The sequence below is a fragment of the Salvia splendens genome, chromosome 14 (genome assembly GCF_004379255.2).
Source record: "Salvia splendens isolate huo1 chromosome 14, SspV2, whole genome shotgun sequence".
In the NCBI taxonomy this organism is placed as follows: domain Eukaryota; kingdom Viridiplantae; phylum Streptophyta; class Magnoliopsida; order Lamiales; family Lamiaceae; genus Salvia; species Salvia splendens.
In genome coordinates this window covers 22,089,344-22,112,806 of record NC_056045.1, presented here as the reverse complement: position 1 = coordinate 22,112,806, position 23,463 = coordinate 22,089,344, and the positions used below count along the sequence as shown (strand labels likewise).

General features: G+C 35.5%; 3 protein-coding genes across 3 annotated transcripts; all 3 read right to left on the bottom strand.

Moving 5' to 3' along the window:
* Positions 1-1,033: 1,033 nt before the first annotated feature.
* LOC121763401 (H/ACA ribonucleoprotein complex subunit 2-like protein) lies at positions 1,034-2,788 on the bottom strand. Its single transcript, XM_042159412.1, has 4 exons — positions 2,564-2,788; positions 2,403-2,472; positions 1,791-1,896; positions 1,034-1,382 (listed from the first exon to the last, which is right to left on the bottom strand). The coding sequence occupies exons 1-4, from the start codon at positions 2,697-2,699 to the stop codon at positions 1,221-1,223; spliced, it is 474 nt and encodes a 157-aa protein (XP_042015346.1). The 5' UTR covers positions 2,700-2,788; the 3' UTR covers positions 1,034-1,220.
* Positions 2,789-3,761: 973 nt separating this feature from the next.
* Positions 3,762-6,496, bottom strand: LOC121765926 (proteasome subunit alpha type-7-like). Its single transcript, XM_042162221.1, has 3 exons — positions 6,200-6,496; positions 4,830-5,244; positions 3,762-4,081 (listed from the first exon to the last, which is right to left on the bottom strand). The coding sequence occupies exons 1-3, from the start codon at positions 6,370-6,372 to the stop codon at positions 3,917-3,919; spliced, it is 753 nt and encodes a 250-aa protein (XP_042018155.1). The 5' UTR covers positions 6,373-6,496; the 3' UTR covers positions 3,762-3,916.
* Positions 6,497-19,832: 13,336 nt separating this feature from the next.
* On the bottom strand, positions 19,833-20,473 carry LOC121765010 (dirigent protein 11-like). The gene has a single exon (XM_042161043.1). The coding sequence runs from the start codon at positions 20,418-20,420 to the stop codon at positions 19,881-19,883; it is 540 nt and encodes a 179-aa protein (XP_042016977.1). The 5' UTR covers positions 20,421-20,473; the 3' UTR covers positions 19,833-19,880.
* Positions 20,474-23,463: the final 2,990 nt, after the last annotated feature.

Here is a 23,463-nt window from a genome sequence, read left to right as displayed (position 1 = left end):
ACGATTCATTTTTTAACTAGTATATGAATGGGCAAAGTTCATAACATCTAAAGTACAATACTATATATTTAATAGTAGCTGGTATGTATAACATGCGCAACCATGTTTTTCAATTTTTTATTTATATATTTGTATAAATATCACCCTTCCAAGTTCCGACCAACCTAAAAGTAGATGAATGCATAAAGAGAAAAATATATCAGCAAGATCTATAACATAAAGTTACTAGTATATGATAGAACAATGTATCATAAATTAAATCCACAAAAGTGTATGTATCATCCCTCAAAAGTTACTATTTCATAATTTTGTTTGCTTTAAGGAGTAGGGCACTAAGATCCTCCTCCACTCAAGTGGTAAATAAGTTGACTAAGGGTAATGAACGTGACTAAGATACTCCTTTTAAATTTAAAATATCCAAAGTTAAGCCATACCATTCAGCATTTATTGCACTTGTTAACACATCAATATAAATATCGCCCTGAATATAGTTTTAATGGTCCGTCAAAAAATAAGCATGCATGAGTGTGGAATAAGTGCATGCAATTACATAATACGGAGTATACATTTAATTTTTTTTATATCTCTTTTTATTTTGTGAGGTGATGGTTAATGTTTTAAATCACTCCAAAAATAATAAAATGGAAATTATGAATTAATTTAGATAAAAGGGTTCTGTTGTAGGCCATGGGCCCACCTCATATCCAATAACCTATAATCATTTTAAGTTTTTTTTACCATAAAAATAGTTTTATTTATATACTAGTACTAGTATAACAAAATTTTTATTATATAGTGTATAAAATATTAGAAATAAAGAAAAAATTAGTAATAATTATAAGTAACACAGGTTAGTAAAATGCGTGATCCACTTAAACTAGTAAAAGTGAAATGAGAACCATCCAAATACAGAAATGTTAGACATTTAGTAATCCTTATTAATTTATGTTTTAATATATTACTTATATGCTTGACATATGTAGAAATAAAAAAGTAGGTTTCAGCTTCATATGGTTCATGCTTGCCATTCTGATGGAAGCAGTAGCAATAAAATTTGTCATTTCAACCAATTCGCCACTATACAAAAACAAAAACTCTCCAATTCTCAAAGATAAAATAAAAGCTCAAGAATCAGAAAGGGTGGGGAAAATGCGTCATCTTAAGCTTAAAAGACCTAATAGTAGAGTACAGACTTCATAATGTAATATTTGGCACACTGACTAAAACATTGTGTTTGCAAGTTCAGATATGTCAGATGCAACCTGATCATACTCTCCCTTCAATTTTTCTTGCTCCTCCTTTCCGATTTCTCCCTTGGCGGGCTTGGTTGACACGAGTACACAGCAAGTAGGCCTCTTGGTAGCTCCTGCATTGGCAAGGTCCTGAAACGAGCAGTACATCATACTCCATTTATCAGTTCACAATTATAACCAACATTTGCATCAACCCAGTTGCTGTAGTTAATGTTTTAAGCAATGGTAGGGCAAAGCAAGGCCCTAGGACAAACAGGTTCAAAACAAAAGGCCAGTGGTGAAGTGAGAATGAATGCAGATTCAGCTGTGACAGTATATGCAGTAGAAGAGAGGGTCGATGGGGTGGAATTTTCTGCCTTCGGAGTAAACTCAATATGTACAAATGATTTTGTTAGGGAGAGCTCAAACAATAACAAGGGAATATATGAGCACCCATATCTTTCGATAAACAGGCGTAAAAATATGGTTATGTGGCTACTTATCAAAAGATAATAACAGGACAAGCAACCATAAGGAACTGAAGAGAATGCAACTTGCCTCTTTCGATGTTACATAGACATATGGTATATCAGCTTCTTCACACAAGATTGGAACATGAGTGATAACATCAATAGGTGATATGTTCCCCGCGATAACACAAATTCTGCAAGCAAAGAGTAAAGTCTCAGTTTGAAAAACGAAACACAAGAAAAATAAACCTAAAACAGGCTGCTCAGTAAATCAACCAAACGAACGAATTAGGTTTAAACGCATATCACTCAACATGATAAACCATGTCAAGGATAGTTCAAATTAATTAAGTTCTTCCAACTTTAATACCATAATCAAAAACGAAACAAAGACAGCTACAGACAAACAGATGCTAAAATCCAAATGACCACTCATCACTCAACCTTATTCATGTAGCAGCACAACAAAACTAAAATCAAACACAGCTCACAGAAGCTCATGATTCTATACCATCAAACTATAATACATTTCTCGAATATACTACATAGCTGTTCAAATTAACCAGAAACAAGTAAAACCTCTAACAACGAATTAGAAACTCCATATATTAAGGCTCTATAAATTAGGCTGACAAAATAAAAACGTTTATCAATGGAAATATACTAAAAAATGATTCAAATCTAGAAAAAATCAAAATACCCTTTGTTCCCGCGGCGAATACTTTTGACGACCTCCTTAACTCCTCTCTTCAAGCACTTGTGCTCCGCAGCTGAAATCACGAACAAAACACAAGGTTACGGAAACAAAACAATTGAGAGGAAGTACAAATGTAATAGTAGGATGGATAAAAGAGAGTGAACCTCGGCGAACAAGTTTGAGAGCACGTTTGCTTAGCTTTTTGCCGGCGAGTGGCTTGGCAATGGGGGCGAGAGCCAAGAGCTTCTTCTTCTCCCTCTCCTTTTGCGCAGTTTTCTCAACCTCGCTGTCGCTTCCCATCTCTGCGTGTGTTTGTGTGTGGGCGAGCGTCTAATTTGGGGTTCGGAGAAGTAGGGTTTTAAGATTGAAGCGTGGGTATTACTGACTTTTTAAACTCCAAAAAGGTAGCTCACCAAAATAATTTCTTAATTGGAGGGTTCAAGAGACGGTAGATTGTGGATGATAACAAGAGACATCATACTCCAATTGTAACTTCTTTTTCATGTAAGCCCGACAACTGAAATTAGGCTTTAGCAGCCCATACGAAGCTTTTTATTATTAGACTAAATGTATCTACTGGCGGCAGACTTAATGACTATTCTCTGTATTGATTTGTAGGTATCTCAAAGAGTAGATAGCTAGCCTAGGTTTTTAAGGCTGCTCCATATTCAAAGACATGAACCTGAGCCCTAATCATTTGGTAAATGATGGAGGAATCCCAAAACACTCCCTACACCCCCTGAGTTAAAAAAAATTAAAATTAAAAAATAATATACATTAAAAAAGCCAGCCCATTAAAATTGAACAAATACTTAAATATATAAATTTGAAATAAAACCCAACCCATTAAATATATTAATTCTAAAATTTTCTCCTTTCTCTTCTTCCCCTCCTCTCTCACCCACGTATTCATCTTCTTCCCCTCCTCTCTTTTTCGTTTTCTTTCTTTTTCTCCTCAACTCGAAAATACAACAAATATAAAGGTTCCAATACAAAAACTCCAAAAAATACGATTAATTTTTTTTTAATTGCTGCCCGTCCCGGGAGCGTATTATGCCGAGCCTGACCGCAGCCAAGCCCGGCCTCAAGCCACTGCCTCTTCCCCAAGCGCGGCCCAGACCCGTCCCCGCCCCCTCCAACGCACCAAGCTGCTGGCCGGGACCCAGGTGCATCCAGCCCGCAGAGTTAATGATGCTCTAAGCTAACTTTCTTTTCATAGGACATTAATATCGTAGTTTTTCTCATGTTTACCAGTTTTATGTAGTTTTTTTTTTCAAATTTCAGTTCTTGATGACCATCAAACTATCAATACACTTCCAAGCCTGTGTGTGTGTGAGAGAGAGAGAGACACGACGCATCCAATGACCATCAAACTATCAATACACTTCAAGTCGTGATAATAAACTGAAAATGTTGGCCTTGACACAAATAATCTAAATGAGCAACTGCAGAGACCATAATCAGCAATGCAATTCACAAAAAGTAATAATGTGAAGCGTTTAAAGAAGTACAAGAGCTTAAGTTTCCTTGGTTGCAGGGGCCTTCTTCGCAGCTTCTGCAGCAGCCTTCTCCGCTTCTATATCAGCAACTATGGCGTCAATCTCAGCTTCTTCAAGTTGGCGAAGTCCCTGCTCTCTAGTCATTACAGCAACTTCAATGTTCTTTCCTCCGCTTTCAACAACCTTCAAGCAAGATAATGGAAAAAATTCTTAGACACGAAAGCAAACAATGCATTTGCAGTATGTCGATACTCTACCGAAATAAGTACCTAGTTATGAAAATCACCATCACAGAAAATTGAGATACAGCAACAGAGATCAAAAGCTGGAAGAACATATCCAACCAAGGCATGCTACATAATTAAACAGAATAACATGCCATGCAAAAATAAATTCAATTGGTACAACACACAGCACCAGAATTTGGTCACATAATACTGGAGTTTTCAGTTGCTTGCAAATATCACACTTTCCACCAAGGATAACTTGGCTTTAGTACTATGTTCAAAAGCTGTTCTGCTAAATTAGTTATAGACTTATACTAGTAACTAAATGGGCATTTACCTCACATGGTACCCATTATTCAAGAATTGATACATTATAACAGTAGACCTAAATACAGGACAGGCATCCTGATCGCCTTTCCACACATTGCTGCAGATGCAGGTTGAATCATGGATCTCTTTTAGATATTATAATTCATAGTAGTTCAGTGTAGTGTGGAAAGAATGCCCATGGATCTATATGACTAAAAAATACATGGCACGAACAATAAGATACAAGGAAAAACTGACAAAGTCAACTACTCAATGCACATTCTTTGTCAAAGAGAATGCTTGGTAGTGAAATAGAACAAGTGATAGAAACAAGTGAAATGGTAAATTTAAGTGTCATTCAATCAAAAAGCAATTGAGATTCAATTAAAATTTACCTCCAATAGAGCACGGATGGCTAACTTCAAGGTTTCTTGGCCAGATGTTTCTGTGTAGTTCTTCTCAAGAAACTCTCTGATGGAGTTAGAGTTTCTCCCAGTAGCATTGGCTTTCCACGCTGAAAAAGTGCCAGATGGATCTGTCTGATAAAGTGATGGAGTATGTGTATGTGGATCAAACCCAATGATCAAGGTTGAAAGGCCAAAAGGTCTCACACCACCACTTTGTGTATACTTTTGTTGAAGACCAGCAATATAGCGAGTTATGTATTCAACAGTTACAGGATCCTCGATTGTAAGCTTATAGCTCTGGCATTCTATACGTGCCCGATTTATCAAAACACGAGCATCTGCCTTCAGGCCTGCACATGCCAATGCTATGTGATCATCTAGGTTGACAATCTTCCTCACAGACCTGAGAGATACCAAATAGAAGTAGGTATTTAAAGCAAAGAGGCTTTATAGAGCAGCCAAATTGAAGTACATGCATTGATTCACAGTGAAACAGTAAAGAGAATCAGAGATGTAAACATTTATGAGTAAAGTTAGACAATTCAACAGGCTAACAAAAAAAATTTGGGAAACGTGACAACTTTCCATAGTCTTGCCTTAGCCTTTATAAAGCACAGGGAACACTGAGAGAAGAAATGGAAACAGCATTCAGGAATACAACCGATCCTCAAAATACTTTTGAACTATATTTGAAGTTAGAACTGTGACTTACTTATTCTAAATTCTTGGAAGGTATAACAAATGAAACTTGAAGGGTTAGTAATGTCAATACGCTTCTTTTCAGAAATGGTATCCAGTCCAAAGACTCTCATTCTTTTCAAAATGGTATCCAGCAGCAGCTCTCTGTATCATATGAGCTATCAGTATTCACTTCATGTTTTCAAAACCAGTTTGCAAAAGGAGATCTCTAGCATTTTCATTGCTCCAAACAATCCTAACTCCTGAGTTTAAGCAATGCACAAATCCAACTTCCTTCTACAAATCAACCAAAGCTTTAAATATCTTTCTTCTAACCCACAGGCAAAACCTTGCCACAGACGGCAATGAACACAATGAAACTGATAATTGAAGCTATAGACTCAGCAATGACAGACTAAGCTCAAACCCAATTTATTTACCCAACACGTATAAACAACACGGGCCAAGTCACATAACGCAGCATATCATCTTTGGGAAAAGATTAAAAAAAATTAAATGAAAAATAAATTAAAACTCAATAGCAAACCTTAACCCCTGACTAAATCTATAGCACGATACATATAAACCGCAACAAATTCACTAGAGAGTTAAAAAACAACATTGCCCGATCCGCAATCATGTGTGGTCGCCGTGCGCGTGATAAAGAGCGAGAAATAAACCTTGAATCCTGAAGCTTAGGTGTGGATTTCTTCTCGACGGCGAGTACGATAGTGTCGGAGCCGCGAACACCGACGGCGGCGTTACCCTTGCGCACGGCTTCGAGAGCGTACTCGACCTGAAATAGGTGGCCGTCCGGCGAGAAAACGGTAATTGCTCTGTCGTATCGCGCCATATCTCAACAATCTACCGATCCGTCGGAATCTGTTTACGTTTTCTTCGTTGTAGTGCAATTTTGGTGATTTGAAGAGGAGTGAGGATGAAATTGGGAAGTTTAAAAGAGAGAGTTCAACACGACAATTGAATACTAAATTGTGTTGGATTGAAATCGAGTTAAGTTAAGCCCAAGCTAAAAAAAATCAAGGATAACGATTTTGACAATACTTTAACAAACACAAGGCCCATAAATTCCAACAGAAAAGGCCCATGAATCAAAAAACAACAAATGCCCTCCCTTTCTAGGTAAGGGAAAAATCCGATTTTGGATACTTTATAAAAGTATTTTTTTTAAATGGTTAAGACGCCAACTTTAAGAATAGTGTCTTTAAATACATATAAAACATTCTCAAAGGCGTGTATATACAAATATTTTTCGTGTTTTTTACTTCTTGTAGAAGCCACCAGCATAGTTGATGTCTTTAAAGTCGAATTAAAAAAAGTTAATTTGATAGACGCGGTGGCGTTTTATACTATAATTAATATAACCATCTTTCTTATCTAATAAAATCGGCATACGTTTTTCTTTAGAAAAAAAACCCTATTAACCCAGTGAATCCGTCGATTTGTCTCCTCTCTCCCCAATTCGACGATAACCATTTATCTTTCACCCCCAATTACATAGTTTTTGTTCATAAAGATTCTTAAACAAAATACGCTTAAATCACAATATAATATAAAGATTCTTCATAATGTTTTGAAGAGTTAGTTTCTTTGTGCTTAATGTAGTGAATATATTGTGATTTAAGAGTATTTTGTTCAATTTGTGTTGTTCAAATAGGTTATAAAATTACATTTTTCAATTTTGTATTTTGGGAAAATTGGTGCATTGTGGGGTGAATTTAGTTCTGTAATAATTAAAATGTTGTATAGTAGTATATTTTATTTTGGTTGAACTTGGAGTATTTATTGAATTGTGTGTTTTTTTTTGTGAATTGTGTAATTTTTGTTGAATTGGGTATTTGGGTTGAATTGTACTCCTTCCGTCCCCTAACAATAGGAATAAGTGAACAAAGGAAATATGATAAAAATAAAAAAATGACAAATTTTTAGGGATGAAAAAAACAGAAATAAGTAACAAATTTCAGAAATAAAAAGAGTAATATAAAGTATAAAAATAAAATCAAATTTAATTAACTTATTCTACTCACGTTCTATTACATTTTGTAAAACTTATTATGTCAAAACGATTAATGACATAGGGAGAGAGTGATACTTTGCTCCATGTGCTGACTTGTACAACTCTCTCTTGTTTACTCGTTGTCTCTCTCTCTTGGCTTATTACCATTATGTCACTGCCACTTCCATTTCCCTGGTAGTAGTGTTTCTACCGGCTAGCCACCGTATATAACTCTAACTTTTCTAAATCTTCCACTAATTCTCTTTCTCCCTCCCTCTCTCGCAGCTCCAACAACCTACATGAAACATCCACCTCTTTTATTTCCTAAGTCGTTTGGCTAATCGACATAATTGTATGTTTGATTCTCTTTTAAATCTCTTTCGACTCCCATAATGATCGAGTGTTATGTTTGAAACACGTATTGTGTTATCGCATGAAAGATAGTTCCTTTAAAGTAGTCTCTCCGTCCACCACTAGATGTCTCATTTATGATCGGGTCGGATTTTAAAAATTTGTTTGACTTTATAAAAGAAAATATTAGAAAGAGTTAGTGAAATGTTAGTCCCACTTTTATACTTCCTCCGTCCATAAAAATATATGCATTTGAAATGACACGAGATTTAATGCACAATTGATAAAGTAAGAGGTTAGAAGAGTAGCTAAAAGTAGTAGTATTAGTATAGTGTGACTCATATTATTATTAGTGTTAACGAGCTGTAAGGGTGGATTATAGTGGTATAAGTTGTTAATAAATTATGTGTACGAGTAATGAGTTGGGGGCAACTTTCTATAATTGGAAATACCCATATTTTTATAGGACTGACGGAAATGGAAAGTACACATATTTTCATAGGACGGAGAGATTATATTAGTTTTATAATAAAATGTGACTAGAGTGAGGTAGTGAAATGTAGGACCTCGAGCCAAATATAATAAAAGTGAAATGAGACATGATCTATTGGCGGACGAACAAAAAAGAAAATGTGACATTTAATAGCGTACGAAGGGAGTATTTAATTTATATAGCCCGTGTGAGAGAAGTCCGTATTAGAAATGGAAGCGCGTGATCTTCCTTGTCTCGGAGACAATGTGGGTTTCCGACTGCAGCGGCAGCACTGATAATAAGCATATGATTAGCATTGTGGTTAGAACGAGCTTCTCCATCTTTCTTTAATTCTTTTGTCGTTTTATTTTGGGATAATGAGGTTTTATGCTAAGTAGGACTAGATTACATACTATATTAACATAACCGAGGAGAGATATAAATTTTAAAGTCCGACTCATTACACTATTCATAATTTCTTTTCTTTTTTGGCGTTAAAAAATTGATTTTATGGATGTGTTTCATTCGTGCGATTTATTAAATGACACCACCATGAGACTCATATTCAAGGAGTACTCTTTAGATATATTATAGGCATGCACAAACCGACCCGAACCGGCGGTACACAAACCGACCCGGCCCGGCGGTTAACCGCCGGTTCGGGCCCGCCGGTTCATGAACCGGAACCGGGCCCGGAACCGGCGGGTTGAACCGGCAGAAGGGTTGAAGGGTCGGAAGGGCCGGTTCAGGTTCGGCAATATATTGAACCTGAACCGGCAGTTCGGCGGTTCGAACCGCCGGTTCAAAGGGTTAAATAGTGTTTCGTAGGTTAGGGGTTCGTAGGGGTTTAGTATAGCCATTGGAACCGGCGGTTCGCGGGGTAAACCGCCGGTTTGTCGGGGTAAACCGCCGGTTCGGGAGCCGGTTTCTGACGGTTCCGGCAACTTTTCAGAGGCTAGGCCGTAGGGTCAGTGTGTAGGCCTGCAAAACCGGTCAGAAACCGCCGGTTTTCGGTCAGAAACCGGCGGTTTTCTGACGGAAACCGTGGACAACCCGCCGGTTTAGGGTTGAACCGCCATATGTTTTTGTATATGCAAAAACAATTACATAATTGTATTTGTATATACTCTAGTCGATGAAGTATATTTCTCTATACGGCTAAATGAGGGAAACTTTTGACAATTCTACTATATTTGTTGATTGTTAGACGAAACTCAACATTTAAAGTTGAATTGCTAAAGGTGTCCTTAATTTAGTTATGTAGAAAGATCTTCTTCGCCGGTTAAGAGTATATATATAATACACTTATACGTTTAAGAACTTCAACATCGTTTCTTGTCATTTGTAATTAGTTCTTCACTAGTAGTCTCATTTGTATTTAAATTTTGTTTAAGACTTCAAGACCGCCATATGTTTTCAATTTGTAATTGTTGTAACTTGTAACGTGTAATTTGTAAACATGCAATTTCAATAAAATTGCAACTTTATCCGTATTTTTTTCAATTTTATTTACTCACATTTCATACAAAAAACAAACTTGAAAAGTGTAATGTAAGTTGATTAAAATTGAAAAGTTGAAAAATGCAAAAAAAAAAAAAACAATTCGTCGAACCGGCCCGGAACCGACGGTTCAAGCCGAAAACCGGCGGTTTTAAACCGCCCCGTAACCCGCCGGTTTTTTGAACCGGAACCGGAACCGCCGGGAGCTAGGCGGGCCGGTTCAGGTTCATACATTCCCCGACCCTTGAACCGCCGGTTCATGACCCTGAACCGGCGGTTTTCGACCCTTGTGCATGCCTAGATATATATAGATACAGCTGCCAGAGCAATAATAATGAATTACTTATTACCCTCGTCCTTAAAAATTTATCATTTATTATTATTTTCGTCTGTCACTAAAAAATTTTCACGTTTCACTTTTATTATTTTTAGTAATAAACTGCACATTCTATAAAATCTCGTAGTGTTAAAAGAGATGCAAAAAAACTTCTCCAATCAAAAGATGCCGAAACTACAATATGACAATATTTGTTCCATTTACAATTCAATATTTGTTCCATTTACAATTCCTCTTCCATTTAAGAAAAACGATATAGTATATAAAAGGTAAGAAAAACGATGTACAGTACTTTTCATCCTTGAATTATCTATTTTCTTATTTTAATCTGTTGCAAAAACTGGTTGATTTCATAGTCATTTATAATGTACTTAGATATACTCCATTCGTTTCATTTTGAATGACGACATATTTTCATTTATGACCTCACTTTAAGACTATCTCCAATAGTACTCTATAATCTAAAATGGACCATTGGTTTCATTTTGAATGACGACATATTTTCATTTATGATCTCACTTTTAAGACTATCTCCAATAGTACTCTAAAATCTAAAATGAAGTAGACAATCTATACTAATTTAAAGTGCAAGTTTGATGAAAAGTCCTTAATGCCCTTTTTAGAGGGAAAATGGAAAAATGATGTGTCTTCTACTTAAAAATAATTTTTTAAGGCAAAAATAATTGGACAAATAATAGCCCAATAAAATGCTAACTTCTTGAAGAAGTGTTAAAACACATTTAAATAGTGCACTACCATTATAATATTTTTATAATTAAGTTATTAAATTTATATATTAATTAGCCTTATATTTGAGTTAAATTGGAATTGTGCTAGAGAGTTTAGTTTGCCTTCCATTTATTTAGGTTAAAATTGAGATTTAATCATTTATTGCAATACTTTTTCTCCTAATTAATTCACAAGCTAAACGTCAGTCTACGCGCCCAACCCAAGAGGTAGTTTCCGTTATCAATTTTTCGCTTTTCGTTTCCTATCCATTGGTAGTCAATTTGACCCGCGTTGTTGTTTGTTGCAGATCAATCCCACTAGTACAAGGGCCAACACACGTCGCGCCAGGACTCAGCCGCAACGATGTGGCCGTCGCGGGGATCGGGAATGAATGTTAGCGGGAACCTGAAATGTCTCAAAATGGTGTTGGTTTATTTGTTGGTGTTGTCGCATGTAGTTGACTGCCTTTGACAAACAGTATGGTTGTTTTGACAAACAGTATGGTGTAAGTGAAACCTCTTGTATGCTTTTGGTGTCTGTATTTTTGTACTATTAATTCAGTGTAACTTTTGTGTATGCTTTTGGTTTAGACCCTTTCTTCTGTGTTCACTAATTGATTGAGTACTGCATATAGTCTAACTATGTACCCAAAATGTTATTTCATAGGAAGTTTTGTCCATCGGGTGTTATTCAACAAAAGCTGGGTACTTACGGTGGTATTTCTCGAAAAAGCAGGGTACGTAAGTTGTTATTATAATTTAAATTTCAAGCGGGAGCCTACTTCAATCGTGTACAATAATTAAAGTCTCTTATCAAAGTTCCCCTTATATGTTCGGTGGTGCACAAGTGTTACCATTACATTAGGAAAAAAATTACAACACATAAAACCAATATTAAGATCTTCATTTTTCGAGACATTTTGGTGATTTTAACAACTTCTACACTAAGACGTTGACACTCCTCGGTCTTCATGCTCAGAGTTAACTTCAACTCTTCACATTCCTCAATTTTCTTGCGCAATTTATCTTCAAGATCACACACCTCATTATTCTTGCATCGGAGTTGTTCTTCAAACCTGTCTCGTTCGAGCTTGATTCTTTGAAAGTACGTGTCTTGGCTTGGCGATAGACCCGCATCAAACCAACGAATGAATCTGCAATCGTCTTCCTTCCATATTGGACAACGATAGTAACGTCGCCCAGGATTAGCAGCCGACAGTGATATCACGAGCTCAGCCTCAAGATCATGCTGACAGTACACATTCTGAGGACGCGGCCAATCCCAATTGAAACTTGACCCGAAAGATTGTGAACTAGAGGAAGACATTGTAGTAAGGACCTGAATTGAAAATTTTAACCAACAATGTTGTCACACCTTAGTAAACGCCATTATTTGTCAAACGAATGCCCAAAAATTGGAACGAAACACCCTAAGACACCACCAAGGTCAGCCGCATGAACTTGCAAAAAACACCCTACCTTTTACCAGTCACAAGCCAATACATTACCTAAATTGCGATGTGAAACTCAGCGATAGGGGAAAAAACCCCAATTGAACAAAACCAAAATCAGCCGCATGAACTCACTAAAAACACCCTACCTTTTACCGGTCACAAGCCAATAAATTACCTAAATTGCGATGTGAAACTCAGCGATAGGGAAAAAAACCCCAATTGAACAAAACCAAATTCCGCCGCATGAACTCACTAAAAACATCCTGCATCTTTACCGGTCACAGTACAGTGGAATAACTCACCTAAAAATTGCGATGTCAAACGCAGCGATATGGATGACTGCATGAAAGAGTCCAAGAATGAGTGAATGAGTGCAGGAGTGAAAATGGGGAATTCATAATCATACTATTTGTGCATTACAGATGTATAGGTCGAAAGGGTAGGAAATGAAATGATTGTGAACAGTTGTAGTACATAGGGTAGCTCTGCAACGCCAGATTAGGTCTGCGGCACATGTCCCCAGATTAAGTGAAAGTTTACTGAAAGGCCCTGAAGGTATTTGGGCAAAATGGTCCGAAAATAGTCAAAAAAATATGATTTGTGATTACCTTTAAGGTTAGGGTTATGTGGAGATTTTTTTTTTTAGGGGCCTGCAACGAAACTTTTGAAAACATTAGGGATATTTGATGCAGTTCACTCTAAATAAAAACAGTACGTATATTTAACGCTAATGCATTGAAATTTGTTCATCTTGTATATAACAAATTCTTTTGGACTATACGTAGTAATTTTCTTACTGTAAAAATGATTTTGTGGATGTGTTGCATTCTACGTGTAATTAATGGACACCACCCATCATACTTAACTCGATGCCTCATTTTCAAGTAGATAAATTTAGTGTACAACTGCCAGGAGGAAATATAATGAATTAATATAACCATGGGTACTAGTTCTATCCTTTTGTGATTTTCCATTTTAAAATTGATCTTTTCTCTTTTCTTTAATATATTATCATTTTTACGTCAAGAAATTTCATTATATAAAAAACGAATTACTTTCTAGTATTACTATTTGAATGGCATTTGTATATAAAAATGAATTAAGTACTTTATAGTGTACTTTATAGTGTTATTACTCGAATAACTTTTACTTTCTAAAATGAAAGTTATCAGATTCAAATATGAAGGATATTTTTTTATGTTTTTGTATTAAAATCATCTCTTGGTTAAGAAAACTTCTAGTTGTTTTAAAAAATTAAAATATATTCATTAGAACACAAAAGATAAAAATACCAAATGAATGGGGAGTAAATTATAGTATCTCTCTTACTTAATTTTATCTTCACTTTAACTATTTATCATTTCCCAAATCATGTACAAAAATGAAACGTCACGTTTTGGCTGGGACGGAGGGATTAGTAACTACTAAGATTTTTTTTATCCTTTGTGACTTTCCCATTATGACTTGTATTTTCATTTGTTTTCAATTTAGAACTAGTTTGAATATCTAACTTTCTAATTTCCTTTCGAGTAAAGGCCAAAATTGGTGCTGAACATATGCCCATTTTATAATTTTGAATTTTTACATCCTGAACATTTCAACTCGGATCACAATTAGTCATGCACTAACTGTTCCGTTAGTTTTTAACGATCAATGGGTTTAATCCCGATTTTGACCAAATTAAAATGTTAAGTGTTAATTATGATTTTTACTCCCTAATTATATCCTTAATTATTTATTCTAAATAAAATAATTAACCCCAAACCAAAACCTCCTCCTTCTTCTTCATGCAAATCTCCAATAAAACTGTCACGACCGCCCTGTATGATTAATAAATACGGGCGACCGTGATTAAAAGAACTTAATAAACAGGCGTAGAAAACTAGGGTTTCAATAAAGAGTATGACCAATAATTAATATTTTTAAAAAAACGACCAAGGGTTCGACATTATCCAAAAGATATCAAGTTTTTAAATATCCAAATAATTAGGTTCAAGGCTAAATAAATGATGAAAAAAAAAACAATGCCTCAGCAGAAGCGTTCAAGAGAAAGAGTGACATCATGTGTGGAGACACAACGACACTCGTAGTTCAAATATAACCAAATAATACGAGTGACGTTATGTGTGGAGACACAACGACACTCGTAGTTCAAAGATAACCAAATAATACTTCAATTTTAATTGCCCAACACCATCGATTGCTCGTCGCCGCTCAACCTGCACATAAGGAAAACACATGCAGGGCTGAGTACTATAAAAATACTAAGTGGAATTATGCCGAAAACATGTTATCAAAATAATATTTATCATGTCATCCGTAAGTAACCATCGGGGTTTAGCTTTAGAAAGGCCCGAGGCACTCAAAATCATTCCCATTGTAAAAAGTCGACTGATCAGTCATTTTCCCATAGACGTTAACCATATCTGCACATACATGACATGGAATGTGGCCACAAACCAAGTCACTAGACCGGCCAACTCATACGTTAGCACACGGTCTACGAGGGATTGCGGCCCTACGAGGACATTAAAATAATAATGGCAAAAGCCACATCAGATAGGCACGTTAAAATCAAATCACGGCATGATAAACATAGTTTTATTCCCATCGATAAAATATTTAGGATATTGTCCTTATTTAAAATAAAGCCCACCTCGAGTGCTTATTCCGAAATTATTTTCTTTCCTTTGCGATCACGATTCACTTGCGAGATATCACCTTTAGAATTCACATAACATATAAGTCAACACACTTTCCAAATAAATAAATAAGATGCATGCATCCTATGTCTCAAATGATTTTTCTCGATCAAGATTTCAAATTTTCTCAAAAAGTACTAGACTCACAATGATTTAATCAATTCCAATCCCTGCAAGAAATAAAGAATATAGGCCTCCTAGCCCAACCAACAAATTCATTCGGCCAATTTTAATTTAAAACAAAAGCCCAATAGTTAAATAAAAAGTGAAGCTCATGACTTCAATGAAAGACAAGAAAAAGAGTACACTTCCATTTTTTTATTTTTTTAAAAAAAAAACACACGTACACATACTCCCTTCCCAAAGTAATACCGTCACTTTCCACCTCCTCTTTGAACTAGTAACACAATTCAAGTAAAAACAATTTAATAAGAATTCAAAAACTCCCATTTGTTTACACGTACCCTCACATCCCGTTTTCTTTTAAAGAAACTACGAACTAAAAATGCTTATAAAGAAATCAGTACAAATAAACAATAAAGAACAAAACTCCCCATTCCATACCGTCGGCTTTCTCTCAAATTCACAACAAAAAAATTGAACAGCAAATTAGAGCTTCGACGCCCTCACCCACAACCGTCGCTCGGCGCTGCAGCAGCCGCTGCGTCGCCACTCCGGCGGCCCCGAAGATAAGTTCTTAATTTGGTTTCACGAATTAAAGTTCGGTTCTTTGTTTGATATTGTTCGAATTATTGATTTGCTTCGGTTACTAGTTTCATGAGATGCACAAGTATGGAATTGGATTTGGATGGGGAAAGTGTATACCTTCAATTTGCAGACAGATTGTGAAAGAATAGATGATGACACTTTCCCTGATTTTAGTTCTCGGTTCCTGCCAGAGAAGGGGATTTGTACGTCATTGTGTGAAAAATATTTGTGAGGAAGGAGATGGTAGATTTCTGAAATTACCAAGCGAAAGGATTGAATTGTGTTTGGCTTGAACAAAAGCTTGTCTAACTCTATGCTTCCGCTCTGTTAAAAGATAGTCCATGAGTTTGATTTGAATAGGGTGCCATTAGTGAGATAGAACAAAGATGGATGGTTACCTCGGTGGGATTAGGATTGAGAGGGGGAGAATGATGAACTCTCTCTTCTCTGCCGCCTTGAGAAATTTTTGTGATTCAAAAGTGAATTGAGGGTGACTGCAGAATTGGTGTTAGGCGGATAGATACGGTATGGAGATTTATACTGCATAACGTAGGAGTATAATTGGGAGTTAGTTGTGGTTTAGATTTGGAAGAGATTTACGGAGTGGGATACGTTTTTTTAACGTGGGAAAGGGGGTGGAATATGGGTAATTGATTTCACAAAAATTAATTAGGATTGACTAATTTTATTTCTTTTGAATTTTATTTGCAGATCACGGAGGAGAAGATAAAAATCTCTGCAGAAAATTTATTTAAAATTTGAACTAAGGAAAGTTTTGGTGACCAAGTAAAGAAGGAAAAGATTTAATTAAATTAGTTTGATTCGCGGTATTTTGTATTTTATTTATATTGTGCAGCCCATAATTTATTTTCCACGAGACTGGATTTTTGTATTATTTATTTAATTTATCGGATCCCACACAAAATTGAGTCCAATAAATATTCCTCACGGAAATGAATTATTTAAATTTGCATTGTGATTTACTTCATAAATTTCTAGCTCTCATAACAAATTATCAATTATTCAAAAACAATTAAATTCACCTCACATCAATTATTCAAAGCAGTCACGTCACATATTCAACAAAGTTGACCCAGTCAAAATTCCAACTCAAAATTAGGTCACGAAAAGTATCTAACAACAATTCCACTCGACAATTAATCCACAAACTTCGCAACATTAAAAGCATTAAATGCAATACTTTGGGGTTCGAAAATTAATGTTCAAAAAGTGGGGCGTTACAAAAACCATCTTTCCTTTTCCCACAATAAGCTCGAGATTCCCCAAACAAATCCTCCAACAGCCCGCTTCTACTCCTCTCCGCCGCGTCGCTCGACGACGCCGCCAGAGTCAAGACCGGCGACGGCGGCGATTGGACCGAAGGAAGCCCTAGAGCGCCGATTCCATGATTCACTGGATTTAGAGAATTGTAATGTACCCATCACTTTTAAAAAAAAGAATGTGACTAAACAAAGATACAAGCGTATAACATTTGATTAAAATCGGAAAGAGAAACGCAATCTTGAAGCATTAAGATGTTAATGACAAAGATCTATACATATTTATCAGCATTTCTTCGAAAAATCGAACTGAAATAAACTAGATAAATGGACTAATTAATCAGATCTCTAGTGTTTCCACATTGAGAAAGAGTGAAATAATTGAGTTTAGAAGAGAGCCTAAAACTCACCGCCTATTCTTTCTGGCGGAGCTTCGGGATTATTCAGGTGGCCGGAGAATTTTATTCAACCAAATAATTAAGGATATAAGGAGTAAAAAATCATAATTAATAGTTTAATTTGGTCAAAATTGGGATTAAACATGTTGACCGTTAAAAACTAATTGAACATGATACAAAAATTTAAAAAATAAAGTATATGACCAAAATCGTAAAATGGACATATGCTTAATACCAATTTTGACTTTTACTATCTCCTTTCCACATTGTAGCTCAATGTCAAGATCTTTTTGGCAACTATATAACACCCTGACTTTTCTTTCTTCTTGGACGTCAATTTCGTAGCCGGATTTTTTTTCTTCTTATTTATATTTTTCAAGGACCCAAGTTCATCCACATTTTAGATTCCCGAATACAAATATTCGAAATGGCAAAGAATGTCAAGTTTTCTCAAAAGATTCAAGAAGGATATATATTTATTGAATTTCGAGTAAATGAAATGTACACTTCTTTTACATGTCCAACTATCGACATATTTACTTTATAAGGTATTTGGGCTCTAATCTCTTTTCCCAAGCACACTCTCCCTGATTTTAGCCCATTTGCTAAGATGGTCTATTAGGCCCAAATTTTATCCCCAAATCTTCACACTAAATTTTATCCCTGCCACAATCAAAGCTTAGCAAATCTTCAGTTAAATTCTCACTCAACAAATCCCCAATCCCCACAATGTTTTCCGGCGATGGAATTGAGAGGGAGACGAGAGATCAACAGATATACAGATAGAAAGAGTTGAAGTTTTCGGAAGGAGTTCTTTTTGTCATGGTTGGGCCTCTTTCTTTATTTGATTGGGCTGGGAGGGTAAAGAAAAAGAAATAAGGGTCTTGGGCTGATTTATTTGGTTTTGGGAGACAGGTTTCTTGTTTTGGACTAGTGTGGCCAATGGAAATGGGAGTATATGTTGGGGGCTGCTACTTTTTATACTATTGGTTCAAGTAATAGCATAAATGGAAGTGTTAGGTTGAGTTTTTTTATTTAGTTGAGCCAGTTGTGAAGGAGAGGAAATATTGGGCTGGAGAATTTTAAATCAAGGATTTCCTCACGCACGATTTTTGAGAAACGGAATGGAAGGAGGAGTTAAGGTTTTAAGCAAACGAGGTGGGTCATTCATTTCTAACATGTTCATTCTCTTGAATACTGGTAGTCCGTTATTCCTAGATCTCTTTTAGGATATATGTACGGTGAAAATGGTTTATCCCTTCCTTCTTGGATGATGGATCTGTGCAAAAATTTATGGATTATATACATTTGTTCATAGTCCTTCAACTTGGTAACGCTCCGGGTTCATTTTTAGATTTTTACGTTTAGATTGATATCTTAGAAAGATTGATAATACGAGTTTGGATTTTGAGCGCTTTAATTTGAGTTCAAAATTAATCATTCAAAGTTCCATTAAAATAGTAGTCAACTAAGTAGTCGTTTGGTAGCTATGTTACGCCTAGATAAAGGATTAATCAGGGTTTATTTGTGTGTTTGGTAGTTATGTTACCAAACTTAATAGCCCGTGTTTTATATCCGGCCCGCACAAAGCCCACTGAAAATCCTATGTTTCACTCATACTTGTAACTACCCAAAATCCTCTGTTATTTATCATGGAAGCCTAGTTAAAAATACAATTTTACCCATTAAAATTTCTAACCCTAAACCAAAATATGTGTTAGTCTTACTTATGTTGTTGTATTGAAAGACATCATTTTCCTATTAAATCATGTTATGATTTTTGTTGATGTCAATTTATTGTTCTCACTTTATTTTCATTATATTATATTCTAATTATAATTACGTAATACTTGAAGACAATTACTTTTTTTAAAACAAAAATATACGATTTTGTTCAATCCACATACGCTTTAAACTTCAAAAAATTTGAACATACAAATTTGGCACTTGATAAAATATTTTCATATAGATATTGTCCAAAATAATCAATGCTTATTCATAAAATTTGACCAAAATAAAATATATATTTTTTTTAGAATAAATATACGTTTTTTGATAAGTAAGGAGTTTAGCCTGAAAATATGCTATTTTTTAAGGAGTTTAGTTTGAAAAGATGCTAATTTTTGTAAGAAGGATATTTTAGTAATTAACTTAAATTAATAAGGATAATTTTGGCAATCATAATTTTAGTCCTTGCTTGTGACCTATTGTACCAAACACTACAATAAGATAACTCACAATTATCTTAATCTACTAAACACCCAATATATGTAAATTAACTAATCGAAACTATGATAACTATCATAATGGTATCATGTCTAGTCGAAACATGACATAGGTACCAAACGAGCCCTAAGAGTTTTATTGCACTTACATATCGAATATTAAAACTCATGCCAAACAGTAACTGTATTGGATCAATACACGAAGTTGGAATCCATATGATAGACGACCAAAGTGTAATCGTACACATTACGAACCATAGCGGGGTCATTATAATAAGTGGTAATCATAACATAACCGGTGGCCATCCTAAAGGCGCCCGTGCCGCCCACGATTGAAACCTCCCTCAACTCGGCGCCCAACGGGTTCCGGCCGAGAATGCTAAGCGTGCTGCCCTCGAACTCGCCCTTGGTGAACACAAGGTTGAGGACCATCGCGAGAGCCTGCTCGCGGAGGTCGGCCAGCGCCACGGTCCCCTGCATCCGCCCAAACTCCCCGGAGTCTAGCTCTGGCCCGGACGTGACGGGGTTATCCAGCACCAGTACCATCCCGAACGCCGAGGTCAGTACGTCGGTTAGGTTGCTGTCCGCCACGCGCCACACGGTGGGGCTGTCGCCGCCGATGATGTCGTGGAGGTAGAAATGGATGCGCGTAATCTTCATCGTCTCAGAGACAAAGTGGGCTTCCGATGATAAGGATAAGATTAGCATTAGGGTTAGGACGAGCTTCTCCATACTCAACTTTCTCTCCTTTTTCGATTTATGTTAGGGTTTTTGGGATAATGAGCTTTTTTGGCTAAGTAGAGGGCATACATAATTGGCGAAGATAATAATTTTTAAGGCCCGCCTAGCTCATCACACTTGAAAGAATTCTATTCACAATTTATTTTCTTTAATGATATTCCTATCATTAGAAAATGATTTTGTGGATGTGTTGCAATATTTAAAGTCCGCCTCGTCACACTGGAAAGAATTCTATTCACAATTTATTTTCTTTTATGTTCTTTCTTACATTAAAAAATGATTTTGTGGATGTGTTGCATTTTACGTGTAATTTATGCACACCGACACCACTCGTGATACTAATGCCTCATTTTCAAGGTAAATTTGACCAGCCACGATTCCAACAAGTCAAGTTTCTTTTCGGAACAAGAGACATTCTACCATTGATCCACCAAGTTTGTTCTCTCAATTCAAAATATTACAGGTGTGCCCTTATTCTTTGATAAATCCGCATGACCGCATCTAAGTTGAGGACACTGGATTAATTGGCTATGCTTAGAGATGTCAAGTGGGTCGGGCCGTCCCAGCCTGGTGATATTTAAGCCCAGTCCGGCCCAGGACCATGTCTGTGGCGGGCCGGGCGAGGCATGGGTTTTGATATACAGAATGAGCCTAGGCCAAGTCCAAGCCCAGTTGATAAGTGGGTCGGGCTAGGCTGGGCCAAGGTCAATTTTTTTCCCTAACCAAAAGAGATTGGCACAATATGTAAAAATAAAAGGAATGACATGCATATAATTTCATATCCAAAATTTACAAAAATGCGTATTCACCACACGCATGTAATATATACACACATAAATGTTACTCTTATATAATTCCACAAAATCAAGAATCTATCATGTACAATATAATTATGAAACTATTTTTAATTTAGACAAATCAATAAACAACTAATATCCATAATTATGCAAATCAATTAATAATTAAAATCTATAACTATGCAAATGAAATGTAATCATGGAATTCAAATTTGTTACTATAAATTAGGGCTGTCAAATTGTGCAGTTCGGATTGTTATCAGGTCAATCTGAGAACGACCCAACCCAATAAGGCCTAACCCGAACCCGACCTGTTAAGGAAACTGTAAATCTAAACATGAACCCGATCAGCTTCCTTCAAATCTGAACACGATATAATATGGGTTGACACGACACAATAACGACCCAAACCCGATATTACATAATTAAAACCTGATATTACACTATTAAACCTTATTTTTCAACCTAATTTACATGGTTAAAATTTATTTTATACTATTTAAACCTGATTTATTAGAAATTAAAATAATTTATATTTTTAAAAAATATATATATATTTAAATAAAAATACTAATATTATTTCTTAATGGGTTATCCGTATCCGACCCGCATCCAACCCGAACCCAACCTGAAATTAACGGGTTCTTAATGGGTCAACACGATAAGGACCCGGACCCAATAAGACTTGACCCAAACCCAATAATTTCATGCAGATTCGTGTCGGATTATCGTGTTGTGTCAAAAATTGTCAGCCCTACTATAAATGTGGAATTCAAATGCAAATCAAATCAATTAACGATTAACAATTTGTTACTATAACTATGGAGTATAACTTTGGATTTAGGTTGAGTAATTAAATTAATAGATTATAATTCCACAAAATCAAGAATCATCATATACAATATAATTATGAAACTATTTTTAATTTAGATCAATCAATTAACAACTAATATCTACAATTATGCAAATAATTTAATGATTAAAATCTATAATTATGCAAATGAAATGTAGTCATGGAATTCAAATTTGTTACTATAATTATGGAATTCAAATGCAAATCAAATCAAATCAATGAACAATTTAACAATTAACAATTTGTTACTATAATTATGGGGTATAAGTTTGAATTTAGGTTGAGAAATTAAATTAATAGATTACATTATTTGCATATTATCATTAATAATATCTATGAGATTTTTAAAATATACGAATATAAAATAATCATGCATTTACTATTAAATTACTAGAAAACATATGGATATGTATGAAAATAATATCCAATCTCTTATATACATATATACGAAAGGCTGCCTTCTAAGGCATAATACATACATATATACATATTACATACACAAAAATAACTTATTCACCACTATATTTATGAAACTATTTTTAATATAGATAAATCACTAATAACTAATTTTTATAATTATTCAAATCAAAGTTAATATAACATGATTAATTAATTCTAGGTGAAGTGCGTAAATTAGTGCGTCAGGGGTATGTTCAAATCAAACAGGTCTAGAGGATTCACCAAACCGTAGGGTCTAGCAGATCGTAATTCTGTCTGTCGTTGGGTGCACTTTTTACCGCTTCAAAACCTTAACCCATCATATTATTGGCTAGTATATGGAAGTAAGGATCGATCCCATAGAGATTGAGGAGTTAGCAAGTATTCAGAGGATTTGGAAGGAGTCGGCTGCTGCCATGCAACTCATGGGTTAAGATTTTCTTTAAACTACTAGACTCGATGGAATTAAAAGCACTTAACTAACTACTAGACCTAGGAACGAGAAAAAGCACGTGCGCATGCATGACTCATGAGATTAAAATTAACTAAGAGGTACAACAATCAAATTACCAGGTCATGTTGAATATCTCCCCAAACAGTTACACAGGCACGTAAGAAAAAGCAGTGGGACCGATTTTCCGATTTAGCTATGGTGACAGAAAAAGCTGCAAAAGTGAATAAACAAGCAAATCAGATTCTAACTACCAACGATCTTCATCTTCTTCAGCAAATTAACATGAACACGAACAAAACAGAGTATCAAACACAGAGTAACAGAGCAAACCAGATCGGACTTCAAACATTACGATTAAGCAGAAAAACTACCAAATCTAAACTACCAGGTCGAGCAAATTGAAAGCAAAAGTAAAAACAACCATAACCATGCAGATTCAAACCAGTACATATCAGATCCACAACTCTAAACCACGATTCATAACAGATCCAT